This window comes from Phaethon lepturus, unplaced genomic scaffold, assembly GCF_000687285.1.
Source record: "Phaethon lepturus isolate BGI_N335 unplaced genomic scaffold, ASM68728v1 scaffold50736, whole genome shotgun sequence".
Lineage (NCBI taxonomy): Eukaryota > Metazoa > Chordata > Aves > Phaethontiformes > Phaethontidae > Phaethon > Phaethon lepturus.
This window is the reverse complement of record NW_010547887.1, coordinates 1-27,651: the sequence shown is the minus strand read 5'-3', so window position 1 is coordinate 27,651 and position 27,651 is coordinate 1. Positions and strand designations below refer to the sequence as shown.

At 41.4% G+C, this 27,651-nt stretch overlaps 1 protein-coding gene across 2 annotated transcripts; it reads left to right on the top strand.

Annotated features, from left to right (window-relative positions):
• Positions 1-3,607: 3,607 nt before the first annotated feature.
• On the top strand, positions 3,608-22,256 carry FILIP1 (filamin A interacting protein 1). Of its 2 annotated transcripts, XM_010289774.1 has the most exons (3): positions 3,676-6,409; positions 13,800-13,857; positions 21,828-22,256. In XM_010289774.1, the coding sequence occupies exons 1-3, from the start codon at positions 3,719-3,721 to the stop codon at positions 21,866-21,868; spliced, it is 2,790 nt and encodes a 929-aa protein (XP_010288076.1). In that variant the 5' UTR covers positions 3,676-3,718; the 3' UTR covers positions 21,869-22,256. The 2 variants fall into 2 exon arrangements, with proteins under 2 accessions (XP_010288077.1, XP_010288076.1); XM_010289775.1 differs by lacking the exon at positions 21,828-22,256 and having other exon boundaries at positions 3,608-6,409; positions 13,800-14,205.
• The last annotated feature ends 5,395 nt before the right edge of the window (positions 22,257-27,651 follow it).

Sequence of the window (27,651 nt, the reverse complement as noted above, 5' to 3'; positions counted from 1 at the left end):
GGACCCTCAGGGCAGCAGAAGACCATGTATTCAGGGAATGACTAGGGCTGCATGTTTTGACATGATACGTGTGGTAACCTGTGGGGAAAAGAGGTGCTGGGCAGACCTCGGCAGTGCTTTGCTCCACGGAGGAGCAGGAGGTACAGTACCCCTCTCCACAAGGAACGTGAGCAGATCTGCCTGCTTCCCCACTGTGATCTGGATGCTGAGCCCCTGAGACTCCCACTGAGGAATGCAGGGGAGTTTTTCCGAATTTTATCTGAGTATTTCTCCCCATCTCTAAAAAAAACCAAACCAAGACAGCAAATACGGGGACTGGGGGTGCAAGACTGTTGGCTTGTCAGTGTTTTGGCTATATCTAGCCCCGTGTTTTATTATTAAAGCTAAGCTCTCCTCTCCTCTCTTCTCGACCCTGACTGCAGGTGTGTTCAACCTCTTGACAATCCAGAGTGCAGTTGCTTCTGGATAACACACTGAAGATACACGTGCTCCGAGTCTCTGAGGTGCTTTTAGTGTCGCGTCGGAGGCCGTGCAGGTCTCCATTGCTTAGCAAACAGCAGCAGCAGCCAGATGAGAAGCCTGATAATAAATCTGTTGTAAGGGTCAAGAGGAGGACAACATCACCTTGCAATCCCGCTGAAATTCCACTTTAACCACTGAGATATGAGAGTTGTATAAGGACGGGAAAGCAGAAGCAAGGTTAAACTCAGCTTTATTTTTGTGTTTAGCAGTAACACTGAAAAGGTGTAGATTTTGTTTATGGCTTTGGCATCTGCACAGATCTGGATGCTGCTTTCCCACCCATCCCTCACAGAACCTGATTTTAGAAGCGGTTTCCCAGAACATGGAAAAGGGAAGTATTGTCAAGTATCTTCTGTGAAAGTTCACTTGTCAAATCTTCGGCAGTCTGGCTTCACTGTGTAAAAGCTGAGGCAGTGTAAAATGCTGCATGGTGCTTCCTACCTTGTCCAGAACAGACACGTTAGCAAATTCACCTCCATGTATTGGCACAGCTACCGTGCTTTATTTCTGCTTTTCCCAGAGGGGCCAGGCCAGCTACTCCCCACTGCTAACTCTTCTGCTAGGTACAGCAAGGCAGTGACAGTGCTAATGTGCTTTCTTCTCCTGGTGCTCAGTCTTATCCCCGGCATTTCTTTGTCTTAGTTTAACAGGTATTTAGTTTTTTTTCAGTGGCTTTTTCTGTAATTTTCCCCAGGTAGACTCTCAGGTAATCATGGAGCCAGTGAATTGTTTTGCATGCTGCTTAGCAGCCTGGCTGGTGTGTACCACCTGTAGCAACTGCTGGGTGAAAATCACACGTGCCTTTTATGAACAGCCTAGGAATTCAAAATCATAGGAAGTTTTCTGAGCATCTCTAGATAGTGGCAAGACTGTTAAAAAGAAAACAAAATGCTGTCTTCTGGTTTTTTTTTTTTTATTTGGGATTTAAATAGGGGTCACCTTAAAATTTTCCTGTGGGACAAGGGAGAATGTAAATGTTCTCCATTTTGAAGACCTCATATTCTTGTACATAAGTTCATGACTTTGGGAGATGGGTCACTTAGAGCACCGCCAGGTTAGGGCACACTGTTGTGTGGCGGCAAATAATATCTTGTGGAAGGATGCATACTATTTCTTTAAAAATGTAGCCTGTGGGAGAGTTCTTGGCAGAAACTTTCGCATGAAGCAGTGTGACAGAGCAGCCAGGGAGTATATTGCATGCTAATAAAGTTCCTTCGTCAGTGTGAAAAGTGCGTGCTTTGTGAGTGGCAGCGGGTCTTTTTCTACCTTTTGACATTCTAAGTTGACCCATAATGAGACATCCACCAGCACGCCTTTTCAGTCCTTTCCAAGGAGCTGCCAAAACTAAAGAGATTTTTTTGAGAATAATCTGTGACCCAGCAAGGTTGGCTGTAAGGTTTGTTTGTTTTTCTCTCTCCCGCTGGTTCCTACTATTCTCTTACTCCCACATCCTATCCGACTCTTGTTTCCAAATGCATTCTTCAGCCTTCTCCTTCCCTACCTACTGCATCCTGTGTTCTGCTTTCCTACTTCCTTCTCTTTTCTTATAGCTTTTCTTTCCAGTTCCTGTTTATTCTGGGGAGGAGTGAACGAGGAGTGAAACATTAACAGTTGCTGGAGGACCAAGTTAATACGGCTGTTGTTATGAGTTTAGAGTTCAGGTGAGGGCTCTGGGAACATCGTGCCCCAGAGCTCTTTGCAACACTTCATTGCTGGGGCCGCAGAAAGGAATGTATTTTTGTGCTTCACCCACTACCACCTACAATCCAGCATTTAAGATAAAAATACTGATAGAAGTCGTTCTTTGCTAAGGTATGGGTGTTCCAGTTACAGGAAGTTAGTTCACAGGTGGGAAGTCATTCTGCTATTATCACTTCACTGTGTGTCTCAGTTACAAAGAAGTTGAAAAGCCTCAAACGCAGGGTAAGCAAGGCAAGTGGATTTGAGTCATCACATGTGTCTTGATACGGGATATGGGAGTTACAGTGGTTTGAAAAACATGTCATTGCACCGTAAATTCAGCGTGCAGATCCGTGTCTTCTTTTCTAAGTCGTATTGCTGCTTTTACAATAAGGCTGTTACATTAATAGGGGATCTATGCCCGTGTTAGCTGTACCTCTTTGTCAGCCGAGGATCACCATCCTCATAAATCTGTGCTTACCACATGTTGCAGGAACTTCCCGTGCTGATGTCAACGCATCCTGAATATAAATCACAGATATAAAATACTTACATTGCTTACAGTTTCTCCGTTGAAATGTTGCGTGGGTAGGGCTGAAAAATGTAGGTCTTTATTATCTTTCTGAGGATACACCTCACTCGTCTATCGCGAGCTGTTATATTGTCTGAAAATACAGTATTACAGACTATATAAGGAAGAGCATTTTCCAGCCGAGGTTAGCTGTAGCCAAAGGTTTGACTAGTCTGACTCTTGCAGTCCACAAAATCTATTTTTGTAAATGGAAACGTGCCTGGAAGAACAAACCTTTTAACGTAATAGTCACTGCTGGCAAATTTATCTTCCTGATAATTTCTTACGCCTGTGATGCCCAGATGGTTATCAGTTGTGTGCTAACATAATCTTCTGTCCTGCTGGTTTATTTATAACCAGGATTGATCCATTTATGTATGGCTGCATTTAGCAATTAGTTTTCATTTTTTATCTTAATTTACACATTTTTGTGTATGCAAGACATAAGGAGGAATCCACCTTGTAAAACAAGTTTGGTATAAATGGATTGATGAGTAGATATAACTGTCATTTTGGGATATTATAGACTTTTACCAACATCATCCTAACAGAGAAATAAATGTAAAGGAATTAAAACCTGATTTATTTGTTATCTATGAATGTATAAAATTTCACTGCTTTTCAGATTTCTAGTTGATTTTATATAGTTTTCCCTTAACTTCAATAATTTAAAATATTTGGTTCGGAAATGTAGTAGGTAGTTATTTCTTGAAAGACATAGGTTATTAATGAAAAAAAGATAAAAGGTGATTTTAAAAATTGAGAAATACACCAATATACATATATGTATATATTTTTTATTTTAATGCATCTCTTCTAACTTGTTTCAGGTTGAAAAAACTTCTTGAGCAGGAGAAGATCTATCAAGCCCGGAAGGAGAAGGAACATACAAAGAGACTCAATAAACTGAGAGAAGAACTAGTCAAGCTCAAATCATTTGCACTCATGCTGGTGGATGAAAGACAAATGCATATTGAACAACTTGGTCAACAAAGCCAGAAAATACAGGACTTAAATCAAAAACTAAAGGAAGAAGAAGAAAAGCTTAAAATTATTAGTGCAAAAACAAAAGAAGATGGACAAAAACTGATGAAGTTAGAGGCAGAACTTGAACGCAAAACGTCATCATTTTCTCAAGAACATGAGGAGATGACTGCTAAACTGGCTAATCAAGAGTCACATAGTAGACAGCTACGGCTTAAGTTAGTGGGCTTGACTCGAAGAATAGAGGAGCTAGAAGAAACTAACAAAAATCTTCAAAAAGCTGAGGAGGAACTTCAAGAACTAAGAGATAAAATAGCAAAAGGGGAATGTGGGAACTCTAGCTTAATGGCAGAAGTAGAAAACCTCCGCAAGCGTGTGCTTGAAATGGAGGGGAAAGATGAAGAGATCACAAAAACTGAATCCCAGTGTAAAGAGCTGAAAAATAAACTGCAAGAGGAAGAGCACCATAGCAAGGAATTGAAACTTGAAGTGGAAAAATTGCAGAAAAGAATGTCAGAACTAGAAAAGCTGGAAGAAGCTTTCAGTAAAAGTAAGTCTGAATGCACCCAGCTACACTTAAACCTGGAGAAAGAAAAGAATTTGACTAAGGATTTGATAAATGAGTTGGAAGTGGTGAAGACTCGTGTGAAAGACCTTGAGGCATCAGAAAGCAAGTTGGAAAAGGCTGAAATAAGCTTAAAAGATGATCTTACAAAGCTGAAGTCATTTACTGTAATGTTGGTTGATGAACGAAAAAATATGATGGAAAAAATAAAACAGGAGGAAAAAAAGGTTGAGGGTCTAAACAAGAATTTTAAAGTTGAACAAGGTAAAGTTATGGATGTGACAGAGAAACTGATAGAAGAAAGTAAGAAATTTTTGAAACTGAAATCCGAAATGGAGGAAAAAGTGTCTAGTTTGACAAAGGAAAGGGATGAGTTAATTGGCAAACTGAGAAGCGAAGAAGAAAAATCTTCTGAACTAAGCTGTAGAGTTGACCTGTTAAAGAAAAGAATTGATGGTATAGAGGAAGTAGAAAGAGAAATTACAAGAGGTAGAGCCAGGAAAGGACCAGAGCCTGGTGGTCATGAGGACAACAAGATTAAAGAACTTACTGTTGAAATTGAAAGACTGAAAAAACGTCTCAAACAATTGGAAGTGGTTGAAGGAGATCTGATGAAGACAGAAGATGAATATGATCAGCTAGAGCAGAAATTTAGGACTGAGCAGGATAAAGCTAACTTTCTTTCTCAACAGCTGGAGGAGATGAAGCTCCAGATTGCCAAAACCAAAGCAATAGAAAAAGGTGAAGCAGTGAGCCAGGAGGCAGAGCTGAGGCACAGGTTTCGTCTGGAAGAGGCCAAAAGTAGAGATTTAAAAGCAGAAGTTCAAGCTCTTAAGGAAAAAATCCATGAGCTGATGAACAAAGAAGACCAGCTTTCTCAGCTCCAAGTCGATTATTCAGTTCTGCAGCAAAGGTTTATGGAAGAAGAAAATAAAAACAAGAGCATGGGACAGGAAGTTCTGAACCTAACAAGAGAGCTGGAGCTTTCTAAGCGTTACAGCCGTGCTCTGAGGCCCAGCATAAATGGACGAAGAATGATCGATGTTCCTGTGACATCCACCGGTGTGCAAACAGATGCTGTAAGCAGTGAAGCAGCAGAAGAAGAAACTCCAGCAGTGTTTATAAGGAAGTCTTTCCAGGAGGAGAATCACATCATGAGCAATCTGCGACAGGTAGGTCTGAAAAAACCCATGGAACGTTCTTCAGTGCTCGAGAGGTACCCTCCAGCAGCGAATGAACTTGCAATGAGGAAATCTTGGATACCATGGATGAGAAAGAGGGAATCTGGGGCTCAGACAACTCCTGATAAAGGAGCCCGAACCCATGGTAGTCCAGCACATCCTGGGGAGGTTGTCCTTTCACCAAAGCAGGGTCAACCTCTTCATATTCGGGTGACACCAGACCACGAGAACAGCACAGCTACTTTGGAGATAACCAGTCCAACCTCGGAGGAGTTTTTTTCAAGTACCACTGTCATTCCTACTTTGGGAAATCAGAAGCCACGAATAACCATCATTCCCTCTCCAAATGTTATGCCCCAAAAAGGGAAAGGCAGTGAAAGTCCCATGGGCCCAGATCGTTCTATGTCTCCAGTCACTATAACAACATTCTCCAGGGAAAAGTCCCCAGAGGGAGGGAGAGCACCCTTCGCCGACAGACCTGCATCGCCCATTCAGATTATGACAGTATCAACATCTGCAGCACCGGCAGAAATCTCTGTCTCTCCGCAGTCACAGGATATGACCATGGGAAGGGCTGTCTTCAAAGTAACTCCAGAAAAACAAACCGTCCCGACTCCAATCCGCAAGTACAATGCCAACGCCAACATTATTACGACAGAAGACAACAAAATCCACATCCACTTAGGATCCCAGTTTAAACGCTCTCCCAGTGCTGCACCTGATGGTGCAAGTCCTGTCATAACAGTCAGACCAGTGAACATAGCTGCAGAGAAAGAAGTTGTGACTGGTACCGTCCTTCGATCGCCCCGGAACAACCTGTCCTCGCGACCTGCAGCAAGCAAGGTGACAAGTACTATCACTATAACGCCTGTTACAACGTCTTCCACGCGAGGAACACAATCGGTGGTAAGCAGCATAGTCTCATGATGTAGTCTTCACGCTGAGAAGGGAAACCATAGTCTGGGTTTGAGACACAGGAAAGAATGGGTGTTGTGAGGAGAAGCTCTTGACTTCCCTACGTCTATTCCAGATACGAACTATAAAATCAGAATTTGCCTGATTCGGTTATTTTTGTACCAGTGTTGGATGCTGGTGTGCTTTTGGCATTATCTCCCAAAGGAGTAACTTTCAAAGGAAGTCCCTGCAAAGTTCCTTTAAAGTTATTTTCATAATGGCAATCCTGTAAAATTGCAAGTGAGGACAGACAGGGACAAAGAATGATGGAAATGACAGTAGGAACAGTAGTTTTTATTTTTGGTGAGTGCAATTTCTGACTTCTGAAAATGCCCATAATGATTTTTGGCTCAGCTGGAGTCTGATCATGCAGGCTGGTTTTTTTTGGTAGAATCCTGTTATAGTTATAATTCAATTAATATCTGCTGTAATACTGAACACCAAAGGAATAAATAGGCAGACATAGTATCATTGCTTACAGCTCCAAGCCCCTTTCAGCCAGTGAATAGTAAGGCTCTTTCAGTTCCTCTGAAATTCTCAACTTATATAAGTGCTGCATTACAATAGTGCTTCCTCTAACTTTTTTTTTTGCTTTCTCTCTTTGCCTCTGTGGTGGTTCCCTGGCTTCTTTTTTGTACTTAAATCAGCCTCTCACCTCGGTCTTTAAACATATCGGACAATATCCATTGATAGTCCTCCCCCTAGGTTATTATCGGACATGGTTTTGCATTGCTTTAGTTTGGATTGCCCTGGGAAAGAAGAATTTAACCAAAATATAAACCCAGCAGTACCCTATTACTCCAAAAGCTTGTTTAGCTAGACAGAGCCTGTAGCAGATGCTTAGGGGAAGATTATTTTAAGAGGGTAAACACAGAGCAATGTTTCCCTCAGCGTCTGTTCCCAGTTTTTGGCAATAGGTGGGTATTTCTTTCTGAACCAGGGCCTGTAGCCACATCTTTGTGTTTAATAGACCGTGGCGGACTTTTCTTCTATTTATTCTTCTAATTGCTTTTTGAACTCATTTAGACTGTTGTTTCCACAACATCAGGGGGCAGTGAATTCGGCCGTGGGCTCTGGGAAAAACGTTCTTTTGTTTGATACCTTTTATGCAATACCTTCATTGGTTACAGCCTTTTTCTTGTATCTTGACAAATACTGAATAGTCATCCCTTGTTCATTCGTCTGTGCCGCTCAGGAGTCTGCAGGCCCCTACAACATGCCTCTTTAGGCATCTCTTTCCAAGCTGAAATGTCAAAGTGTATTTAAGATACACTTCCACAATTTTGGAGAGATGCTGCCATTCCCATTTGAGCCCCCTGACTTAAGAAAACTTGAATTCGTCATACGGATCTCTCTCCCCCACATGTGTAATATACTATAAATACTTTACTGTACAGTGTTTTCCTACATACTAGAGGCAACTGTTCAATTTTTAAAGTCTTGAAATAATTCATTTACAAACTCCTTTGTCTCTCAGAAGCTTGGAAAAAATTTTTTAAGAGTTTCTCATTCTTTTTACTAGCTGTCTGTCTCTACTGTGATGATGCACTGAACCGTGGCAGACAAAACTTTTATGTTTTGTTTTCATCTGGCTAAAAAGTGGCTTCTTTCTTCACTTCATCCTCCCTGATTTGGAACGTACGGAAAATAGTTCAGCCAGAAGATTTACTTTTTCTTATTCTTTCCTTTGTTTTTTAAGGTCCCTAACTTAAACAGGGAACTTCTAACAAGCCCATATGTGCCTTTTCCTCCCTAACCCCCTGAAGAAAAATAGAAGTTGTATATTCACCATCTGTTTTGCAAATGACTACTTTACAAACACATTTCAATACTCCTAGTCTGAAAAAACAAGTTGTAATCATTTACTCAGTAACCCTAGGAGAAACCAACGTTGATACAATTTTGAGTGTTTAAGTTCATAAAATCAAAGAAGGCAAACTGATACAGAACTGCTTTCTTAGCTCACTGGTTTTAATAAAGATATTAGCTCTCCTCATACAAGATGCTCTATACAATGTACTAATGCAGCGCCAAACTACAAAGGGGAAAATAATCCTAAAGTTCCCAGCTCTCATCTGTTGCTGTAACAAATTTACAGTTACTGTTTTCATATTTGAAAACATTCAACTGTTCTTCCAAACTGAATTTATGAGAGTTATGTTCAGTACTGCAGTTGAAGCTAATTTTAAGGTGCACACATGGCACTTTTAAAGGTCCGTAGAATCATACAATAGTTTGGGTTGGAAGGGACCTTCAAAGGCCATCTAGTCCAGCCCGGCTGCAAGGAGCAGGGACATCTTCAACTAGATCAGGTTGCTCAGAGCCCCATCCAACCTGACCTGGAATGTTTCCAGGGATGGGGCATCTACCACCTCTCTGGGCAACCTGTGCCAGGGTTTCATCACCCTCATTGTGAAAAATTTCTTCCTTAGATCAAGTCTAAACCTACCCTCCTTCAGTTTAAAACCATTACTCCTTGTCCTATCCTGACAGGCCCTGCTAAAAAGTCTGTCCCCATCTTTCTTATAAGCCCCCTTGAAGTACTGGAAAGCTGCAGATAAGGTCTCCCTGGAGCCTTCTCTTCTCCAGGCTGAAAAACCCCAACTCTCTCAGCCTGTTCAGCCTAAGCTATGGTGTCTCCCTGCATATGTGAGTCTAAAACCAGAGACTGATTTCGTGATGGATCATGACGATTTTTGAATCCCATGGATCAAGGGGTGTTATGGTTGTGTTGATTTACACCGACATACACTCTAGAGTAGCTAGGGATTTATATTGCCCTGATCCAAGTCCTATTGTGAGTCTGCGACAACTTTGATTTCGATAAAACGAGACCCTGATCCGAAGAAAGACACAGGCACCTGAAGGACAATTTGGGAAGTTTTTGAGCACTTAACCAAAACGATCAACGAAAAATGCACCCGTCAGTGACTGTGTCTCCACTGGCCTCTGAACTTGCTGCACCCAAATGTTTTGGAGGCACTTTGTATTCTGCCTGCTGCACAAGCCCAGGGCTGGCCAGCTGAGCAGCTGCTGGCCTTGCCACACCACCACTGCCACCCAGCGTAGTCCAATCCCACAGGGGTTTCCACAGCCAGAGCTTTGGTGCATCCTGGATCCCGGTGCTGATGTGATGGAGACTGTGAGATCAGTTGGACTGAATTCAGTGTTTAATACAGAACCATCGCCACTTTGATTAAAAAAAAGAACCAAACCCTAACCTGGTAACTGCCTTTTATATGATAGCCTGTGGATTTGGGTAATTACCATAGAAGTGGAAAAAATGGGTTTTGGTCCTCTTTAGCTCAACTGGAGTCAAACCCACTCACAGGAAAATATCTGGACCACCTTAGCAGATAATTTTTTTATTACAGATGGTCCACAGCACAACCAAAAATTCAAGACTATGAGACCAGAGGATATGCAGACCAAAATGAGCCTGAAACCGTAGCCTGGTCATTAGTCTTGCCTTAGCACATTAGCCCAAGTCCCTGTTCCCAGAACAGTTCATATAGTTTACATTAAAAAACACGCAGAATAAAAACAAATATTCTTTGTGGGGAAAAAAAACCCCAAACAACTGTAGTGCCTATATCTTGGTTTTTTTTTATTTAGGCCTTACATTTGGCTGTGGGATTGCTGGTGAATTTGCATTTTCTTTGGCTACCAGGATGGGTGTCAGTCCTATTATCACTTCATCCCTGTGCTCTCCACCTCCTACCAGACTGACATCCAGCACCGGCTGCTTACGCTGCCAGGGTGCACAGTGAATCCAGGGACACGCAAATCTGCAGGGAGCGGAGGGAATCCCGGCTGCGGCAGAGCCAGCGTAGTGGCACGGCACCAACCATGCCGAGTGTCCTATGACCGAGGCAGCAAGGCATGGCTGAAAGGCTGCTGGGTGCCAGAGCTGCACGTTAAAGCAGCTATAAGGCTACTTCCGTTTGGGCAGCATTTGCTTTGAGATCAGGACCTAAATTTAGCTCTTTGTAGGTGTGCCATATGTGCTCTAAGCGTCTGTTAGCACTGCTGGACAACCAGGGGTCAGCTCACTTGCCCGTAGAGAGATGCATGGTGCCATCTGCATGCCCTATGGCGGCTGAGACGGGTGCATGAGGCACCTGTACCTTTCTGCAGCGGAAGCTGATGGGATCCATCAGATGGCACAAGATGTCTCAGTGCGGGCAACTGAGTCAGTCCCTAGTCATCAGTCCCTTGTCAGCACTGAGCCCTGTACGCTGGCTGGGTGGAGACTGGGGGGCAATTAGGCTGAGATGCTGCTAGCTTCAGCATGAGCTGAATTGCCCACCGAGTTCCACTGGCTGTATTGACTAGATCTCAAGTCCCACCTTTTCAGGATGCAATTGCCTAAACATACTTCTTTAGTGTCATTTTAAGTGCTGTCAAGTAGCTTACCTAACTTCCAGCTGCTTTATCAGAGGCTGCAGGTCTCCTTGGGTCCTCTGTCTTATCTCCCAGCCCTGTGCAGATAGCTTGAGGAGCCCAAGGCATCTCAAATTGCACTAGCTACTTGTCTCAACCGCTGCACTGAACCGTTTCTGTCCAGGGCAAGCTGGTCCCTGATCTGATCGAGAACAAGTGCTGAAAAAGCACCTTTGTTATGAAAGTATTCCAGAAGTAAAGGTGTGCATGAAAGCACTCTGTGTGTGTGTCAGTAAAATGCACTAAGCAGGATCCATTATAAGCTACTAAAACAAGCCAAATGTTCTGTACATTCAAATTGCTTTTCTTCCTTTGATGGGACTGTCCCACCTTACTGCAACCTCAGCATCTGCAGCGAGCGCTGATTATTGACCTAACCAGCTTAGCGGCTGCATATATCACAATATCACAGTAACGTATTTCCTAACCTCGCTCTGGCCCCTGTCCTGTTCCAGCACCACGTACTGCCCGTTCAGGGCCAGCCAGCATCACTCTGCGTCCCACGGGGCCGTGTCGGGTGCTCCGTGCTGGCTGCCTAAGAGTTGGGTTTCTGGTTGGAGCCATGTTCCTGCATCAACCAGAAGACAGCAGCCTACAGACAAGCAGGGCTGGAGGGAATTGCGTAGAGCTTGGTTCTTGGAAGACATGACCAAGAGACAGACAGTCGTGTGGGTTCTCTGCCACAGGCACTTACAGACACGCACCGGAGCGTGTCCCCTCCTTGCTTACCCCGTCACTCTCGCCAAAGGGGACTGCTTGCTGAAGAGCCACCTTTGTGCCATTTCACTCGGCAAACACAAAATGCTTTTGCAGCTGCGTGTGAAGCGGGCGTTAGCTTCCATATGATAAACATGTTAGTATGCCGTAAGGAAGGCAACTAAGAAATTTAAAGCAAGTTAGAGTTCTTTTCAAATCACTGCTTTTGAGTGATTTAGGCTTGAAATGAGTAACTTGAAAGCGCCCAAATCCTTAGTTAATAATTTACATGTGAATAAAGCTGAAGAAATGCCTGAGATTCCAGCTACTTCATTTGATTGCCTCATGTTTACACACTGTGGAGCTCTTTCAGGGAGTACAAGATGTTTGTCATTTGGGTTCCCTGGGATGTTGACATACTTTCCAAGGCTGATGGAATGCATTTGCATGTTTTGTCCTACAGAATTGTATGGGCCTAACTTGTTTTGACATCTACATGTGAGTTCCATATTAGCCTTTAGACTGCTATTGTAAATGTTGCTTTTAGTTATTGAAAATGGCTTCCTTCCTGCCAGGCAGACAGCATTCAAGTTTTCCAATTGTGGGGTTTTTTTTGTGTACACATGGGGTTTTGAACCGTTCTTAGAAGATTGAGGAATGGTTTTCCTTTGAATACTCAGGATGCAGACAGAAGGCTGATGCTACTGGCTGGAAATCCTTCAAGAGAGAAAAATGCTCCTTCGTGGAACATTTTTTAAGAGCATTTTTAAGTAAATGTGCAAACACGCGTTGCAGTCAACACGATCCCCTAATCCAATCTATTTCAGCAGTTTAGTTTTATTTTGCTTGCATGTCATAAATTGAAGAATTTAGTCAGTTAGCAGATGGGTCTAGCTAGGATTCCAGGATCTTATGCAAAGTGTTCTCTTTTGTGAGATCAAGGTCTTCCTCCATTATCTGAACAGAAAAAAGTCACATATGAAATTCAGGTGAGACACTGAAGTTGTCACCATTAGCGTTTGTGTCCATATTGCACACTGCAGAAGATAAAACACATTTTCCTTTCAGAATTGTCATGGTTGTAAGTATTTTCTTTAGGTCATGGTCAATAAGGAGTAGCTTCTAGTTTTGGCCTTGCAGAGTATGTGCAACATTATCTGGCCAATGGAGATAGAAAATACCAGTTGGTCCTTTTGAATCATTTTGTCCTATCCAAGTGCTCCTTGTGCATTTACACAGTTGTCTAAACATATGTACTGATTGCCATTTTCAAAGCTATAGATAGCCAGCCTGTCCTCCAGCTAGTGCTCCAGAAGGGCATAGATCCCTGGTAGGAGCTGTGCTGGGTCTGCCAGCCCCGTGCTTGGGTCCTCAACCACTTAGGACAATTTTTTAAAATTTTATTCTTAAGTTCTCAAACTTGAGGGTATAAGTGTACTTGGTAGGCTCTTGTCCAGGGCAGCAGAGCTGGCAGAGAGGCATCCCTGGAAATCTGGGATGCCTGCTTCACCCTCACCAGAGTTCATCAAGTTGTGGCTGGGGCTTGGAGGGGCAGAGCCCTCTCCCATGTCCCTCCTCCCACAGCCACAAGAAAAGGAAATCCAAATTTTTGCCCTGTCTCTCACTCCCAGCCCCCTGCACTTCCCGGTGCAGAAATAAGTATCCTCAGCCATGGCCTCAGCATACTTTGGAAAGCAAAGTTCAATTTTAGCCATACTGCTGAGAAATCTTGCTCTGAAAAGATGTCTGTTACTCTGGGTTCAGCATTAGCCTCATGTGGCTATACTATTTGGAGGGCCCCTGCTACTCTCTGTGCAAGATGCTAATATTGTACCCCTCGGACAGCTAAGCCAGCGTTTCGGTAGCCTCTAAGGCCGTCCCGCACTGTGTTGTGCTGTGGAATCGGAGTTTTGCAGGGATTCCCATCCCTGTGACATCTTGATCCAAAACACTGGACCTCAGCTCTTTTTTTCAGTTTTTCAGCTCTGGGAAACTCGTTTGATCCTGACTACCTTTGGCCCTACGCTAGCAGTATGTGCTACGGCTAGGTTCCAAACGCAGACATTAATTTGCTAATAGGCATGACTGGGGACATTGTTGCTTGAGAGGTAAATGAAGAACCAATGAAAAGTATAACATGAGCATGTATGAGAAGAAAAAGTCCCCCGTTCACGTAATTTCTCTCTGTCTCTCTCTTTCGCAGACAGGACAGGATGGGTCATCCCCGAGACCTGCACCCACCCGCATTCCTGTGTCAAAAGGTATGAAAGCAGGAAAGCCAGTAGTGGCAGCCCCAGGAGCAGGAAATGTGACAAAATTCGAGCCTCGTGCCGAGACTCAGTCTATGAAAATAGAACTGAAGAAATCTTCAGCCAGCAGCTCTGCCTCCCTGGGCGGGGGTCAGGGCTGATGGCGGTGGCTCAGGGGGTATGTTCCGCAGGTTTTACTGCTACCGTGGAAGTCAGCCCCTGTCTGTGTAGTTGCTCACGTTTGCCTGTACTAATGGAGTCCTGCAGCTGTTACTTAACAACAAACTAATAGCGTGTGCACTGACTACTTAAGTAACAACATCCTTTTGTTTTCTTACTGAAGTGAAGAAAAAAAGAAAAGCCATGAAAAAGGCAGTTGTACGCCAGGAAGATTTTCAGCCTAGGAAGCAACAATGGGCCAACTGCACTAGGTTATTAATCTAGCCCAGGATTTCTTAATGATAGACTTAGTCACTTTTCAATAGATTGAAGGAAGTTTGGTCGCTTCTACTACATTGTCTTCCACCTTAACGGATCACTTTCCACCTTCGCTACTGCATGGGGCACTTTCCTTGCTGCCTGTGATCACATTTTTTGAGATGCGATGTTGCCCAGGGAAGCAACGCCAGGAGACAGCGCACTTGAGGTCCTGTTTTAATGGAACCTAGTACCTCGGGTGCGGGAGGGAGGGGAAGAGAGAAAGGACGGCCACCGTGCCACCAGCCTTCTCTCTGGGAATCTCCCGTCCAAATCAGCGTTCTCGGTGCTGAGCTGCTTTCTCAAGGCGGTTACAAAATTCAAGGTGGTGGGGAGGTTGCACACTGTTAGGCAGCAGCGGTAGTAAGCAGCAGCTTGTTTATTACAAAGGGGGTTAAGGCTTGTAGACGGTAGTTACAGCCGGGTCCCTGACTTACACACACACTGGGTTACTGCCGGCTCAGGGGTCAGATGAAGGCAAGTGAGCCAAAAAGTGTTTAGTCTTTAGAAAACGCTTGAGAAACATCAATCTGGCTAAAATCAATACAGTCCATTTGTGCCTGCTCCCAAGACCACTAAAGGCTATGTAGCAAGTCACTCCATTGATTTCACTAGGTTTTCAGTTTTCCTGGTTGGATGAACTATATTTAAACCTTAGTTGCCAAGCATCCTTATGTCTTAGAGGCGAAGTCAGCACAGACTGCTGCTGGCAGAAATTGCTATTTAAAGGCACAGCTCAGGTACAGACAGTGGAAGAGATAGGGTTTGGCATGGAAGTTACTCTCAATTCTCAGTTGTTTGAAATATTTTGTCTTAAATACAGACAGTCTCGCAATACCATGGCGATTCATCGTTTTTCCTTCCCTCTTTGTGATTTCCTCATTTATGTTTGCATTTTTAAGCATGTTTTAAGGAATTGTTCCAGCATGGAAATGGTGTGGATGCCAACGATTGTTATGATTGTTTTTTGATAACAGTAAAGTTATTAAAGGGCATTGCCATTAAGTGATCAATTTCCACAGAAGAAGGTCACAACCAAAAGAAATGGAGCCGAGCAGACTGATAACTGATGGTTTTAAAGTTCGTGTAGTACCTCAACTACCACAGTAAGCTGTAAAGGACCCAGTGGTTAGGAATAGCTTTCAGAAGGCAAGGCAAGAAGACCACCAATAAATAATAAATAAAATTTACAGAAAAGAAAATGCACCAGTGGGTGAAATATTAAATGGCTTTCTCTCTGGGAGAAGAGATTTGATGGAAGATTCTGCCAGAGGAGGTCAGCAAAATCATAGTCAGTCCAAGCAATGTTTAGTCTTCAGTTTGGACTTTGCATTGCTCTCCAACTTAAGATCCAGATATGGCCACTATCCCAGCGTAAAGCTGGCATTTTATTATTCACATGAAGGGCATTTTGTCTGTGGTATAAAAGCTGCTGCCACACCAGAAGAGAAGTAGGTTTCAATTTTTACAGGTGTAGCACCTGCAATACCTGTTAATTTTTTAAGGTTCTGCTTCTTAGGACATCTGAAAATCAGATTCATATTAGTAGCATTTTTCATACCACTCAATTGCCAGTATTTCAGATCAAACTTGGAAACTGGGATTAGCAAGCAATGTGAGTTACTATGCCAGAAATACATCAGATCCTCTCAACTAATTGTTATCACTTAAAAGCCTCGATTTGTCACTAAATTGTTGCTGAGATCTTACTGTTCTTATTGTAACATAGACTTTTTAGCAGATGTTTGAAGAAAACACACTATTAAGAGCTTTTTGCTGGATATTGACTCTAAACACTGGCACTGAAGCAAGTCTTAAGGTCAAAACAATCGTTTAAATAATATTGCAAACATGAGCCCCAGGCTAATGTGGCTTGATACAGTGATGAACTACAGCTGCATTAAGCCTCCTTTTCAGATCCTTGTTTCAAAGAAACTTAGTTCCTTAGTTAACTGTTCCTATACCCAAGGCAATATTCTGTGTGTGCTGTGGTTGAAAAATTTGTTTGTTTTGCTCAAGATCTAAGAAACTAATTCACATGAAGAAACAAGACAGCCTTACAGTACCTGAAGTCCAGGACACACAAATTAGCACGACTGAACCAGAACTGTGGGCGCAAGCCCGAGATTACTCTTATAGAGTCAGTAGGATTTCATGAGGCAGACTCCACAGATCAGACCCAGTTCCTGTTTTTTTTCCAGGGGCAGCACAACAGAAAGGAACTTTTACTCCATAGCAGAAGCCCAAAGAATCAGGCGTGGAATCAGGCAACTGGTTTAACTGTTAACTAAACATAGGTATTTAGCTATACTCATAATTTTTAACAACTGTTTTAATTGACCTGAGATTCTTATTTCTTAAAGGTGGAAGGGTAAGATGAAGAAAAAAGAAAGCCTATAGTTCATAAGCCTTAAAAGTTGATGCGTAACTGTCTGTATTAGATAGGAATTTCCTCTGAATCTGAAGACGGTAATGTTGAGTGACGACAGTAAGATTCTCCATTCAATAGGTCAGGTCCAGAAGGCAGTTTAAACAACCAAGTCTAAAGAGAGTGCCTAGGCCTCAGAGGCATCCTGAAGATTTTCCTCAAGTTCTTCCACGGCACTTGTCTAGTCAGTTTTTCAGTTATGACTTAACTAGCACTGCAGCCTCTGAACCTAATGGAGATCCATAATCTAGGTATTCTTGTATTTCCTCAAAGGGCTTTAAGTCAAGTCACAATTTCATGGTCACTAAAAGTCAGGATGCAACCCCACACTGGGGTTAAAAACCGTAGTCCTGTCTTTGTCACCTCCAGCCAGGAAAGTACTCCCTTTCATGTGGTTGTCCCTTGAGCTGGCACAAGTGTTTGAACTTATCTGGGGAATGGATCTGAATTAAAAGGTATCTGGCAAAAAGCATTAAGGCTAGCTTTAACATAGCTTAGTTCCAGGCTGTCGGGCCAGAAGAAGAAAGAAGGAAGGTGTAGAAAACCAGTGGCTCTTTTAAAGTGACTGTGGAATCGTGAATGCCTCCTAGTAGATGTAATACCACACAAACACAGGGGTAGTGCTGCTTATTTTAAAAAGCTTTTGATTGAAACCTTTCTTCCAAGGTAGGACATGGGTCCTCCTTTCTCTCACCAGTATCTGAGGAAACTCAAACGCACATCAGCTCCAGCCAGGTTCACCTATGGCACTGACAGACAGTTGAGAGGGCAGAAGGTGGCATTCTCATTCCCTCCTGTAAAGGCTGTGCTGTTATGCATGGAGGGCTTCAGTCTTCACTGAGCAGAAACAAGGAAGTGGTTGAGTGGTCAGGATATTGAACTAGGAGGAGGGAGCCCCCCTGGATTCTGGTCCCTCTTCCAAAGGCTGCCTTTGAGCCTTGCCTTTTGTGAAAAGAAGGCTTATAAGATGAAGTGTCTGTGTTCATCCATCCCTCCATCTGTCCTTTGTTGATGAATAACATCGAACACATCAACCAATTTCAACCAAATCCGACAAAGCAATAGGGGTCTCCAGAATAAGAAGTTCTTCCAGTTTAATGAAAAGGGTGACAGAGGAGAGGAGCAAGACCTTAGCAGTGCCCCACTGCGTGGAAGAATGTAGCATGAGCTCACCTTCACTACAACATCAAAGAATGAACACAAGAGTGTGATGTCAGAAATACCACAAGGACAAGCTTTGTTCAGACCTCAGATTTTACTAGGCACCAAAGAATCAAACTTTGAGGCACCAATCCATAGGAAAATATTAGGGCCTTTATTTACAGGGCTTCTTGTGTATTCTACATTACTGGATTACAATGCAGATGCCAAGCCTTCCTCTGCCCAGGCGATCATCTAGAATGATGCATATTTGTGCTTTCTCTCTCTTACCTTTTTCTCTGTATTGATTTTTTTTTTTTTTTAAATGAAGTGGAACAGTTGCAGTAGCAAAATGCACTCAACTCAACCGTAATAATGATAGATAAGGACCTGAGCTGACTGAGAGCCAATCTTTGTATTTTTGGTAGGATTCAACATCAGCTGGAGAGATGCCCTGTTCTGGCTGACTCTGTCAGCCATGATAACTCAAGCAGTCATGATAACTCAAGCCCAGCAGTGGGAACTCGTGGACTGGGACAGCAGTAAGATGGAGAGGTGGAAGAGCAGGGAAAGGGCCAGCCCATTCATGAGCAGCACACATGGACTGAGGAAGTGCACCCTCAGTTCTCTGGATGATCTCTGTGATTTTAAATCTAGTTTCTAATAAGTTTTCCACTGTGTTCTCTAGATTAGATCCCATCACCTGAATTACTGTTACATATGAGTATTGCTAATGTAGTCATTAGCAGAGCAATACACTTGAGTAAGTGTGACTGAAAATGAGGGAGCACAGAACTTCAGCCCTAATGCCTGGGGGATTCTCTCGGATCGGTAAACACGCTAAGTAAATAATAGAAGAAAACCAGAGATTTTGATTTATTTTGCCCACTGTTTTTTCCTTTTGTGACACCCATTAGTGTGATTTTTAAAAAAACCAAGTAACAATGTGTGATTTTTCTGAATATGCCCATAGAGTGTGCGTGTTACCATATTTAAACCTCAAACCACTTACAGCCCATAGTAATTAGCATCATGTGAGTAATCTCTAAAGTCACGTTAATATGTTGATTCATGCCAATTGGATGCCAAGTCATATGTTCGTGCCTGAAATACGCTACACATGTTCTAACACATGCCCAATATTTACATGAATTTTCAGTGATTCTGATCAGAAGTGGAAGAGCATGTCTTTAAATAGAGTAAGCTATTGTCCTGCTGGGTTTCAGGTGCTGGGCATAAATTGCAACAGTGAGGCCAATTTTCAGACCAATTATATGTTCCCATCACACATCAGTGGCTGATTTCATTGAGTCACTTTGAAACCTGTAGTTCGCTGGCAGGAGTTTCTGTGAGCTCATCTTTCGAACTTGTTTTTTTTAGGGGAATGTTTTTCTCCCCTACATCAGTGTGAGTTACCCTCTTTCCCCTAATTTTGCCTGAGCTTTTTCTCAGGCAAAACTGTACGCAACGCTTCTCACGACAGATGTTAACTCCACTTTGAATCTGACTCCCTACACACTGCTCTTACTTGGCTTTTTGGACGATGCAGCAGGGTTAACTACTCTCAGATGCAGGGCTGTCAGCTCTGAGAGTCAGGTATGAATCACGCAGGTGTGAACGGCTCTTCACGTTACAAACTCCCTTCAACAGGATTTGAAAACTAGAAATACTGATGTATGATTCTCTTCCGTTGCTTGGGTGTGCGTTGTCTGTGGTACATACATTTTTGTATTATCTGGTGTTACCTGTTTGTATATATTGTAAGAAGAAATTAAACTTTGTATGTTAAAATGTCAGTGGATGTGCTTCATTATATGAATGGGTATTTTTCATAGTCCAGCTGTTAATGATGTGTTTTCTGGAGAAGTACCGATTTACATCAGAGGGACTAAAAGCAGAATTAGCAGTTTTACATTAATTTTGTTTTCTTTTCCTGTCATTAAAATAAATTGTTTTAAGTGAATACATAGCTCCTTGGTCTATAACCCTAGAAAAAATTATGTAATCATATCCGACAGATACAATCATATTCCTATAGAGGGTGGTCCAACAGAACTCTGGCAAAATCTGCCCTACTATAATTTTAGTTCAATAACTGCTCAGACACCTTTTAGTAACTACAGTGTGTGTGTATATATGTGTGTGTAAGTATAATATATATCTATATATATATAAGCATTTCAAATACAAAAAACTGATAGACAAACTAAGAGCATATATATGTGTGTGAGAAATTAATGAACAAATGAATACTACAAGTGGAAATTATTTGATTTTTTAATTATTTCTCCTACTCTTTTCTGCATAATTGCTGTATTTGGTCTGTAGGAGGAAGACTGATTCAGTTTTTTGCAGTTCATTCAGTGACTGAGCCTTTACAAGGAGCATGACATTTTTATGCTAGCCATTTAGTTTTTAGGACTTTTAATCTAAACTGCATAATAATATATGATATGCATAGTGAATATTAAGAAAAAAAATGTTTCATATAGTGTTCGTGTGGCTCCCATTGAAGTTAACGGGAGAGTTTGCCTGAGGTTACAATCTGATATTAAGTAAATGCAGCATTTTACATCATATTCCACAAGAGCTTGAAGTTAGAGACCACCACCGGTTGTAAGGTAAAATCTTACTGTAGTTAGTGGTTCTTTCACATTCATTGCTCAAATTTGGAAGCACTGGTATGCATACCTTGTTGAAAATATTTTTTGATTGATAAATTATATGAAAAAGAAATACTTTCTATTTGGGAAATTCTGTTATTTCATTTGCCTTAACATACGTTCTTGAACCTTGCCGTGGCCCTGCTTTTCTGATTCACCATGTACAAGAAGCATCACTGGAATCTGCCATCTAGTGGCAAAGTTCCCGCACTAAGAGTACATGGGAAACATTTTCATTTTCTTTCCTCTTATAATGTAACTTAATCAAGCATCTTGAAAATATGAGTTAGGAAGCAGACAAAGGCAGAAGTCAGTAAAAATGTAAAAGGGAATAGATACATGACTAGCGTCATTGCTTGGGTCGTGTAAATTTTGAAAATTTTTCAGACTATTAAGAGAGGAAGGAATCTTAAGAAAGAAGACAAATAATTTCAATTAAGAAAATGAATGTTTCTGAAAACGTATTATTATATGTTTCTAGTTAGCATTGGTAGAGTTATATTATTTGAAATGCATAAAATATACATTTTCAGAGAAAAACATCATTAATAGCTGAATTCTTAAGTTTAAGAAAATTGCCTGTAAGAGCAGTGAAATTTAGATAGAAGAACAGAAGATCACGTCATTAGTATTTCAGGAAAGCCCAGAGATTAATCAGATCAGGGATTTCCTATGTTAAAACACAGAGCAAAGTTACTGGTTACAAACCCAGCCTTTCAAAGACAACGCCAACACCTAGTTTTGCATGCTGTGGCTGAAATTTTTCCCCGTTTAAGTCAGTAGCAAAATTCAAGCAGACTTGCATAGGTTTCTATGCCAAATTTCAACTAAAAATGAGAATTGACCTCATACCTCTTCCTCAGCCCCCTTTCAGAATTGCCAGCAGGTTTATGATGGATTTGTTCAGACAGGATACAAAAGACCGAACTCCAAGTCTTCCTCTACCTGATTCGGGTGTGGGACTGCAACCTTGGTGCTCCTGTGGTTTATTCCGTTCAACTGTATTATTCTTTTTCCCTATGGACAACCGAGTGATGGTCTTGACATTGAAGTGGAAGCCAAGGGCTCCTGAGTCGTAGCCTGGTACTAATTCAGTTTCCCTTTGTAGCATTGGCCAGGACAGTTTTTATCAACCCGTGATGTGAGAGCAAGCCTGCGAGACATTTCTAGAAGAAAAATGCTTTGCACTGCCTTTGTAATTGTTCTTCTTTAAAGTAACTTGTAATTCATTTGCAGTTTCATAAAACCAAATGTTTTGCTATCTTGTCTTTTAGAGAGCGTCATCATTCACCAGTTACGCATGAACTCTAGATGAGTTACCACCCCCACTACACGCTCTCTGTGTGCACTACCCTCCTCGCCAGTTGGATGGATCACTGTAGAAGCTTTCTACCGTCAACACCAGGGTCACTTGTGCTACTGATTATTCGTGGAAGTATTTATTGCTTCCATTAGATTTTATGTATCTTCTCTTGGTAGAGCTTTAAGAATGAAGGGCCTTGCTGATACTTTGAAAGTACATAGCCAGAGAGAGAAGCAGTCTTTCTGCCAACTGAATTTCACTTTTATTTGCAAAGGCTAAGGCACGTGCTTGATTTTGTTTGATGTTTGCCATATAATTTATTTTTATAATACACTTTGTAAAGTAACTGTCCCAAAGTTGCAATTCTTGTTGTCCATGGTGCATTTATTTGTAGAATACACTGTCAAATTCGCAATTTGATATTTTTGTAATAGAGAGTATGTAAAGAAAGAAAAATTTAACTTCAACGATGTTTTGTGTTTAAATGGAAAAATATTCAGCACATTTTTTTTGCCACCGTGAGATTCTGTGAGACTAAATGCTCTGAAGACTGCTGTATGGAATTTGTACTATTGCAGAATATTTCTTGCACTGTGTGATGGTTTGGCATAAATTTAAGTATTAAAGTCCAATGCCTTGAAATACAACCAGATTTACTCATTTTAAACAACGTAAGCCAGTTTTTAAAGCTGTGATTTTTTTCTATATAATGTACCTTCTTACTTCTGCCTGTACCAAAAAAAGTTCATTTTTCATTACACTGTAACAAATAAATTTTCACAACTATGCAAATGTAATCAAGTGTTTGAATTTTAACTTCAGTTTCTTAAGGTTGACAGCACTCATGTATGTATTTGTTTATAGGGACAGAACGTATGCCTTTCGAAGCGACTTTTTCTGACTGGTCTTTCACCGCGGTATCAGAGTGATGTACATAGTAAAAGTGATTTAGGTGTTAAATCCTAACAGAGCGGGATCTATCACCAAGTCCTTAACGACCTAATGGTTTCTGACCTTGCACTTTCACTGCACTGGCAGAGGTGTCTGACTGGTACGATCAGAATATTTAGTCCAGGACTAACAGGACTCTATAAATGAGACACCATGCACTCTGCCATACGCCGAAGGGCGTATTTTACACTTACGGCTGTAGCTTTTCAAATAGCATCCAGAGAGTTCTGTGGCAGCTATACTTAAAATGATTTTCGAATGAATTATGTATAAAGCTGGATACAACCCAGGCAGGGTCTTTTTTTCTTACACATTTCATAATGAATTATTTTTAATCTAAGTCATTGACACATATTTGAAATACTGCAGATTTTTTAATTGCAGAAGCTACTGGGCGAAACTATTTCTTGGAAGGGAAAACAGTGTTGCTTGCAGGAGATACGCTGTGGGATGCCAGAAAGAGTGCATTAACTCAGTGTCCCATGGAGATGAGTAGGCCAGTTGATTTTTGAAGCTCTAACAACGCACTGCTATGTAGTCAATTTGATCTTCATGGTTTAGTTTGCTTGCCAGCCATGGGAGCTGTTTTTTTTTTTCTTCTAGATACAAGTTCTGCAGCAAATGCTGACATCGTAGAGAGGCAGGGTATTCTGGGACCTGTATAAACTTTCTTGGAGTTGATCAGCATTTTAAAGTGTTTGCTAATAGAGCTATACCGAGTAATCAAAATAAATGCTGCTTACCCTTGCAAAAGACTCATTTTGTTGGCATGCCTTATACTTCAGCTGGTACACCAAGTTTTTTAAGTTGTTTTTTTTTCTTACGGCAGACAATGTATGCCAATAACATAGCTGTGTCTGTAGATCATATTTTATAGTGAGTCGAGAAGAATTCCAGCTTTCGGAGAATAATACATCAGAGGAGAACAAGGTTTAGTGTGTGCCACATTTCAATTTACTGCGCAGTAGAATGAACATTGTAATGACCCAGATCTTCTATTTTCCAAGCATTACTTAGGAATCGAAACCTATCCATGTTAAGAACTACATTGAGCTCATCTGGAATGAAATTGCTGGCTATTTGAAAGTGACCGTGACATGCCAGAAGTAAACTTCAGCTTTTAAGTATGAGTAAGATATAAGTAAAATCTTATTCTGAAGTTGAGTCTAGATTTAAAAGGTCCCAACCAAAGTAGAAGATATTTTTCCTTGTCTAGATTTTAATATAAAGCTGATTCAGTATGAGTGTATGTATACATTGTCCCCTTTTGTTTCATAATTTCTAAACAAATACATAAACATTTATGGTTTTGCAAATACATTAAGTTTTTAAGCTTTAAAAAAATAAAGGTTTGTTTAAAGCATAAATACAGTTGTGGTGTATCTGAAATAATTTAAAATATTTTCGATGAACAGCAGCATTTTGGAGTAGGAGACTGTTAACACTGGTTATAAAAGATCCATGGTGATACACGCTATTTCATCGCTGATAATGGTTTATGCAGGTAGAATAATAAATTCTGATCTGACACCCGGCAAGCAGGTACAGTATTTCACAGAAATGCCTGGAGGGTAAAACTCACGTGTGCAAAGAGTGCTTTGACACGTGTATTTCATCTTCAATGCATTTTTCAATTTTTTACATTACTTAATTTAGATTTGAATCTAAAACAAGTAAGTACAGTAAGTGCAATAGCCACATAATTAGCCTATATTTTGGGGACACTCAGGAAGAAATCTATTAATATAGTCTAAAGAGGTGATTAAATTCTACAAGTATTGTTGTTTTAAAGGAAGTAATTAGGCAGTGCTTTCAGATGAAGACATGGTAGAGGCTATCTTGGGCTATAGAGATCCGTAGCTTTTAAACAACTGAAAACCAGTGAAAGGCCCACTTTTAAACATCTCTTACTTAAAGAGGATTGAAAGATCCATCTTAGTATAATTATAGGTGATAAAATACAACGTTACAATCTATCAAAAAAATCTCAAATACTTTTATTTCTAGAGAAAAACTGTACAGCCAGTGAGTCTTCCTTTTGCCTCATCGTGGAACGTAATTGGACCAAAGAGGAGACAAAACTGCCTGTTTTGTAGAACCATCTCTAATATAGATAACAAGGCATCAAATGGAGGTTACTGCCCTGAATGTTCCACCTCCTACTGGAATCGCTGGGTTTTATCTCTTCTTCTGAACAGCAGCATTTAAGTTGAAAACTTCATATTTAATTCTCTAAGTCAGTTATGTAGTTTTGCTTCCTGAAATAATCTATTTGGCAGTTAATGCATTTTATTCACCTTGCCTGTTCTAAATATTAGTGGTTTTAACAGCATAAGGTTTTATTTCTTTAGATTTTGTTTTGAAAAGTATTAATTATTTACATCTTTCTTATAAGTAAGTGGACAATGTGACAGGATACGTGCCCGAAGATGACCATTTTGGGGGCTTAACAGAATTGAATTAAAAAGTAAATGCCAATTGGTGGTCTTTTAGATTAACTACAATACATTCATTTTTGTACAAATTTCAGGCTTATTTTATACCCCTGAAATCAGACTTCAGTATTCAGATTAAAATTTTGTAATTTTAGCAGTTATGCTTAGGTAGTCTGACATGATTTGCTCCTTCCTTGCCTTAAAGGTTAATAACTGTAACACACTGAGGCCTTGACTATGTAAGATGTCTGTGTATCACTCATTGCTAAATCAGTGCCTAATAAATCAGCTTGTCATTCCACATATTAAAAAGGAACGTTATAAATGGCTATTTTTATAGGTATTTTTCTTTTTTTTTTCTGTACCCATTTGTCTTATAACTGCACACAAACCAATGTGAGGTGCACCTCATTGTAAAATTCCATGAACGTGAAATTTGTTGGTTGTACTTGCCTGGATATAAATGAATTTGCCTTAGTGTAACACTGTGGAATAATATCCAACAAAGACCTCAGCTTACCAGTGAAAAAGTAAAGCCAATATATTGAAATATTTATGCTGATATTCTTTATTTCGCTAAAAAATGGAAGAGATACCCTGTGATTGCATCCAGTTATGCTACCATACCACACCTTGTTAAATTTGTCCATCTCAGAATCAGACAGCAGCTGATTCTGCTGGGGTGGAAAGAAGGACATTGTCCTGTTCTCTCCTTTTTCCACATTTCCCAGATTTGTTCTGGGCTTTTGTGGCTATGGCTGTATCAGCACGTCATTCGATACAAATGAAGCAGACTAGCACATAAGAAGTTCTGGGGCTCTTCCCATCTCCATTGGTCATCATTTGAGGTTTTCCTGGACTGGATTTAGTCCGGCACCTGGGTGAAATACCTTCCCAGGAGGTCATTTTGAAACTTTTGATGGAAAACGTTCACATCAGCCTGTGTTTGCTTGACTGAGGGCCTCTCTGTGAGATCCTCTAGGAAGTGCCCCACTGTTCTTCTGCCCATTTCACACAAATGATAGCACTACATCAGCAATCCATCACTGTGGCCCACAGCATCACTACTGTGGCTCTTCCCCAGAGAGCTGGCAGAGCCTGTGCCCAGTTTAACCACTGCAGAACAGACTCCCCCACAAATTTAACATGCCCTTGCTTGCCAGTCCTCTCACACCTGGCAGCATGAGATTCCCAGCTTCCCAATACTGCCCTTTGGTTATCCTGCTGCCAGAGAGATTTCTTGCCATCTCACCGCACAGGTTTAACAAGCAGTGTTGTTGTTCCATTGGGATCTCAGGTTGCACCTCACTGGCTTTTCTGTGAGGCTACGGCAGTAAAAGTTACTACAGCTGAAGCTGGTAACTGAAATCAAAAGATAATAAAGGGTGATAATAGGGATGAGGAGCTTAGCTAGGGGAAATGACAGCAAAAGGTAGGGCCCATAAGATAATAGAAAGGATGAATCAGGAATGACATACAACTTTAGCACAGATGCCACAAGGGATACGACTAATTTTTGAACCCTAAATAATTATTTAGGCAACAAATTCATTCTCACATTTTAGATGCTTAAGTGTCCAAATTTCCGACGCTATGAAGCGATGTCTTTTGAGTCTCCACACAGAGACCGCATTTGCAGAAGTCATTTACTCCCCCTCGTGGTCTTTGTTGATAACATCGACTCTTCCGAAAACGAAAAGGCTTTTTTTTTACGGAAACGGTTCCACAGGCAGATAAAACTGGATTACATGCATATACAATTATTTAAGTAAGTAGTTTTAATTATGTTTTTCCTAAAAATCAAGTAAATACACAAATACTTGCTGAAGGTGGATTTTGGCTACTCTATATAGTAAGGACTACACCATCCTCACAAAACCAACTTTACCATAGAAGTGCCAATAAAGTGAGAAATATGGACCTCCGATGTCGCATTGGCTTGAGCAATGCCTGATAAAGCAGGTATTCTGGGATACAAATATATACCCCCCCACTGCGTTCCACAAGGTGGCTATTTAATGAATTGAAGCCACATTAGCTCCTAAGGGAAATAAAAGTAACCACCCTGGCAGCAACATCCGTATCCGCATTCAGGGCACTCTGATTCAGTCACACACCTCCTGACAACGAAGCAGGAATATAACGCAAGACAACTCCCAAAAGTGATGGCTAGTATGCACGGCTTCATTAAGATAAGCTCTTGTAACTCAGGGCTGAGAGACGCCCTGTACTGCTGCAGCTCTGCCGCGGCACTGACGCGGCCCCCATCTGTGAGAGCAGTACGCTTAAGTTAACGTCTCCATTTTCGATCCAGTGGACGCTGCCTTTCCCCAGCAACCCTCTTCGGATGCAGTGGGAAGAGGAGGGGGGTGACAAGGCTGTAAGCCCGGGGCTCCTCCGCTCAGCGTT

Bases quoted from the DNA above. Each gene is read 5' to 3' on its own strand.
- FILIP1 (XM_010289775.1), top strand. From the start codon at position 3,719: ATGCTGGTGGATGAAAGACAAATGCATATTGAACAACTTGGTCAACAA. The intron at 6,410-13,799 runs GTAAGCAGCATA...TCTCTTTCGCAG, and splicing joins CGCGAGGAACACAATCGGTG to ACAGGACAGGATGGGTCATC.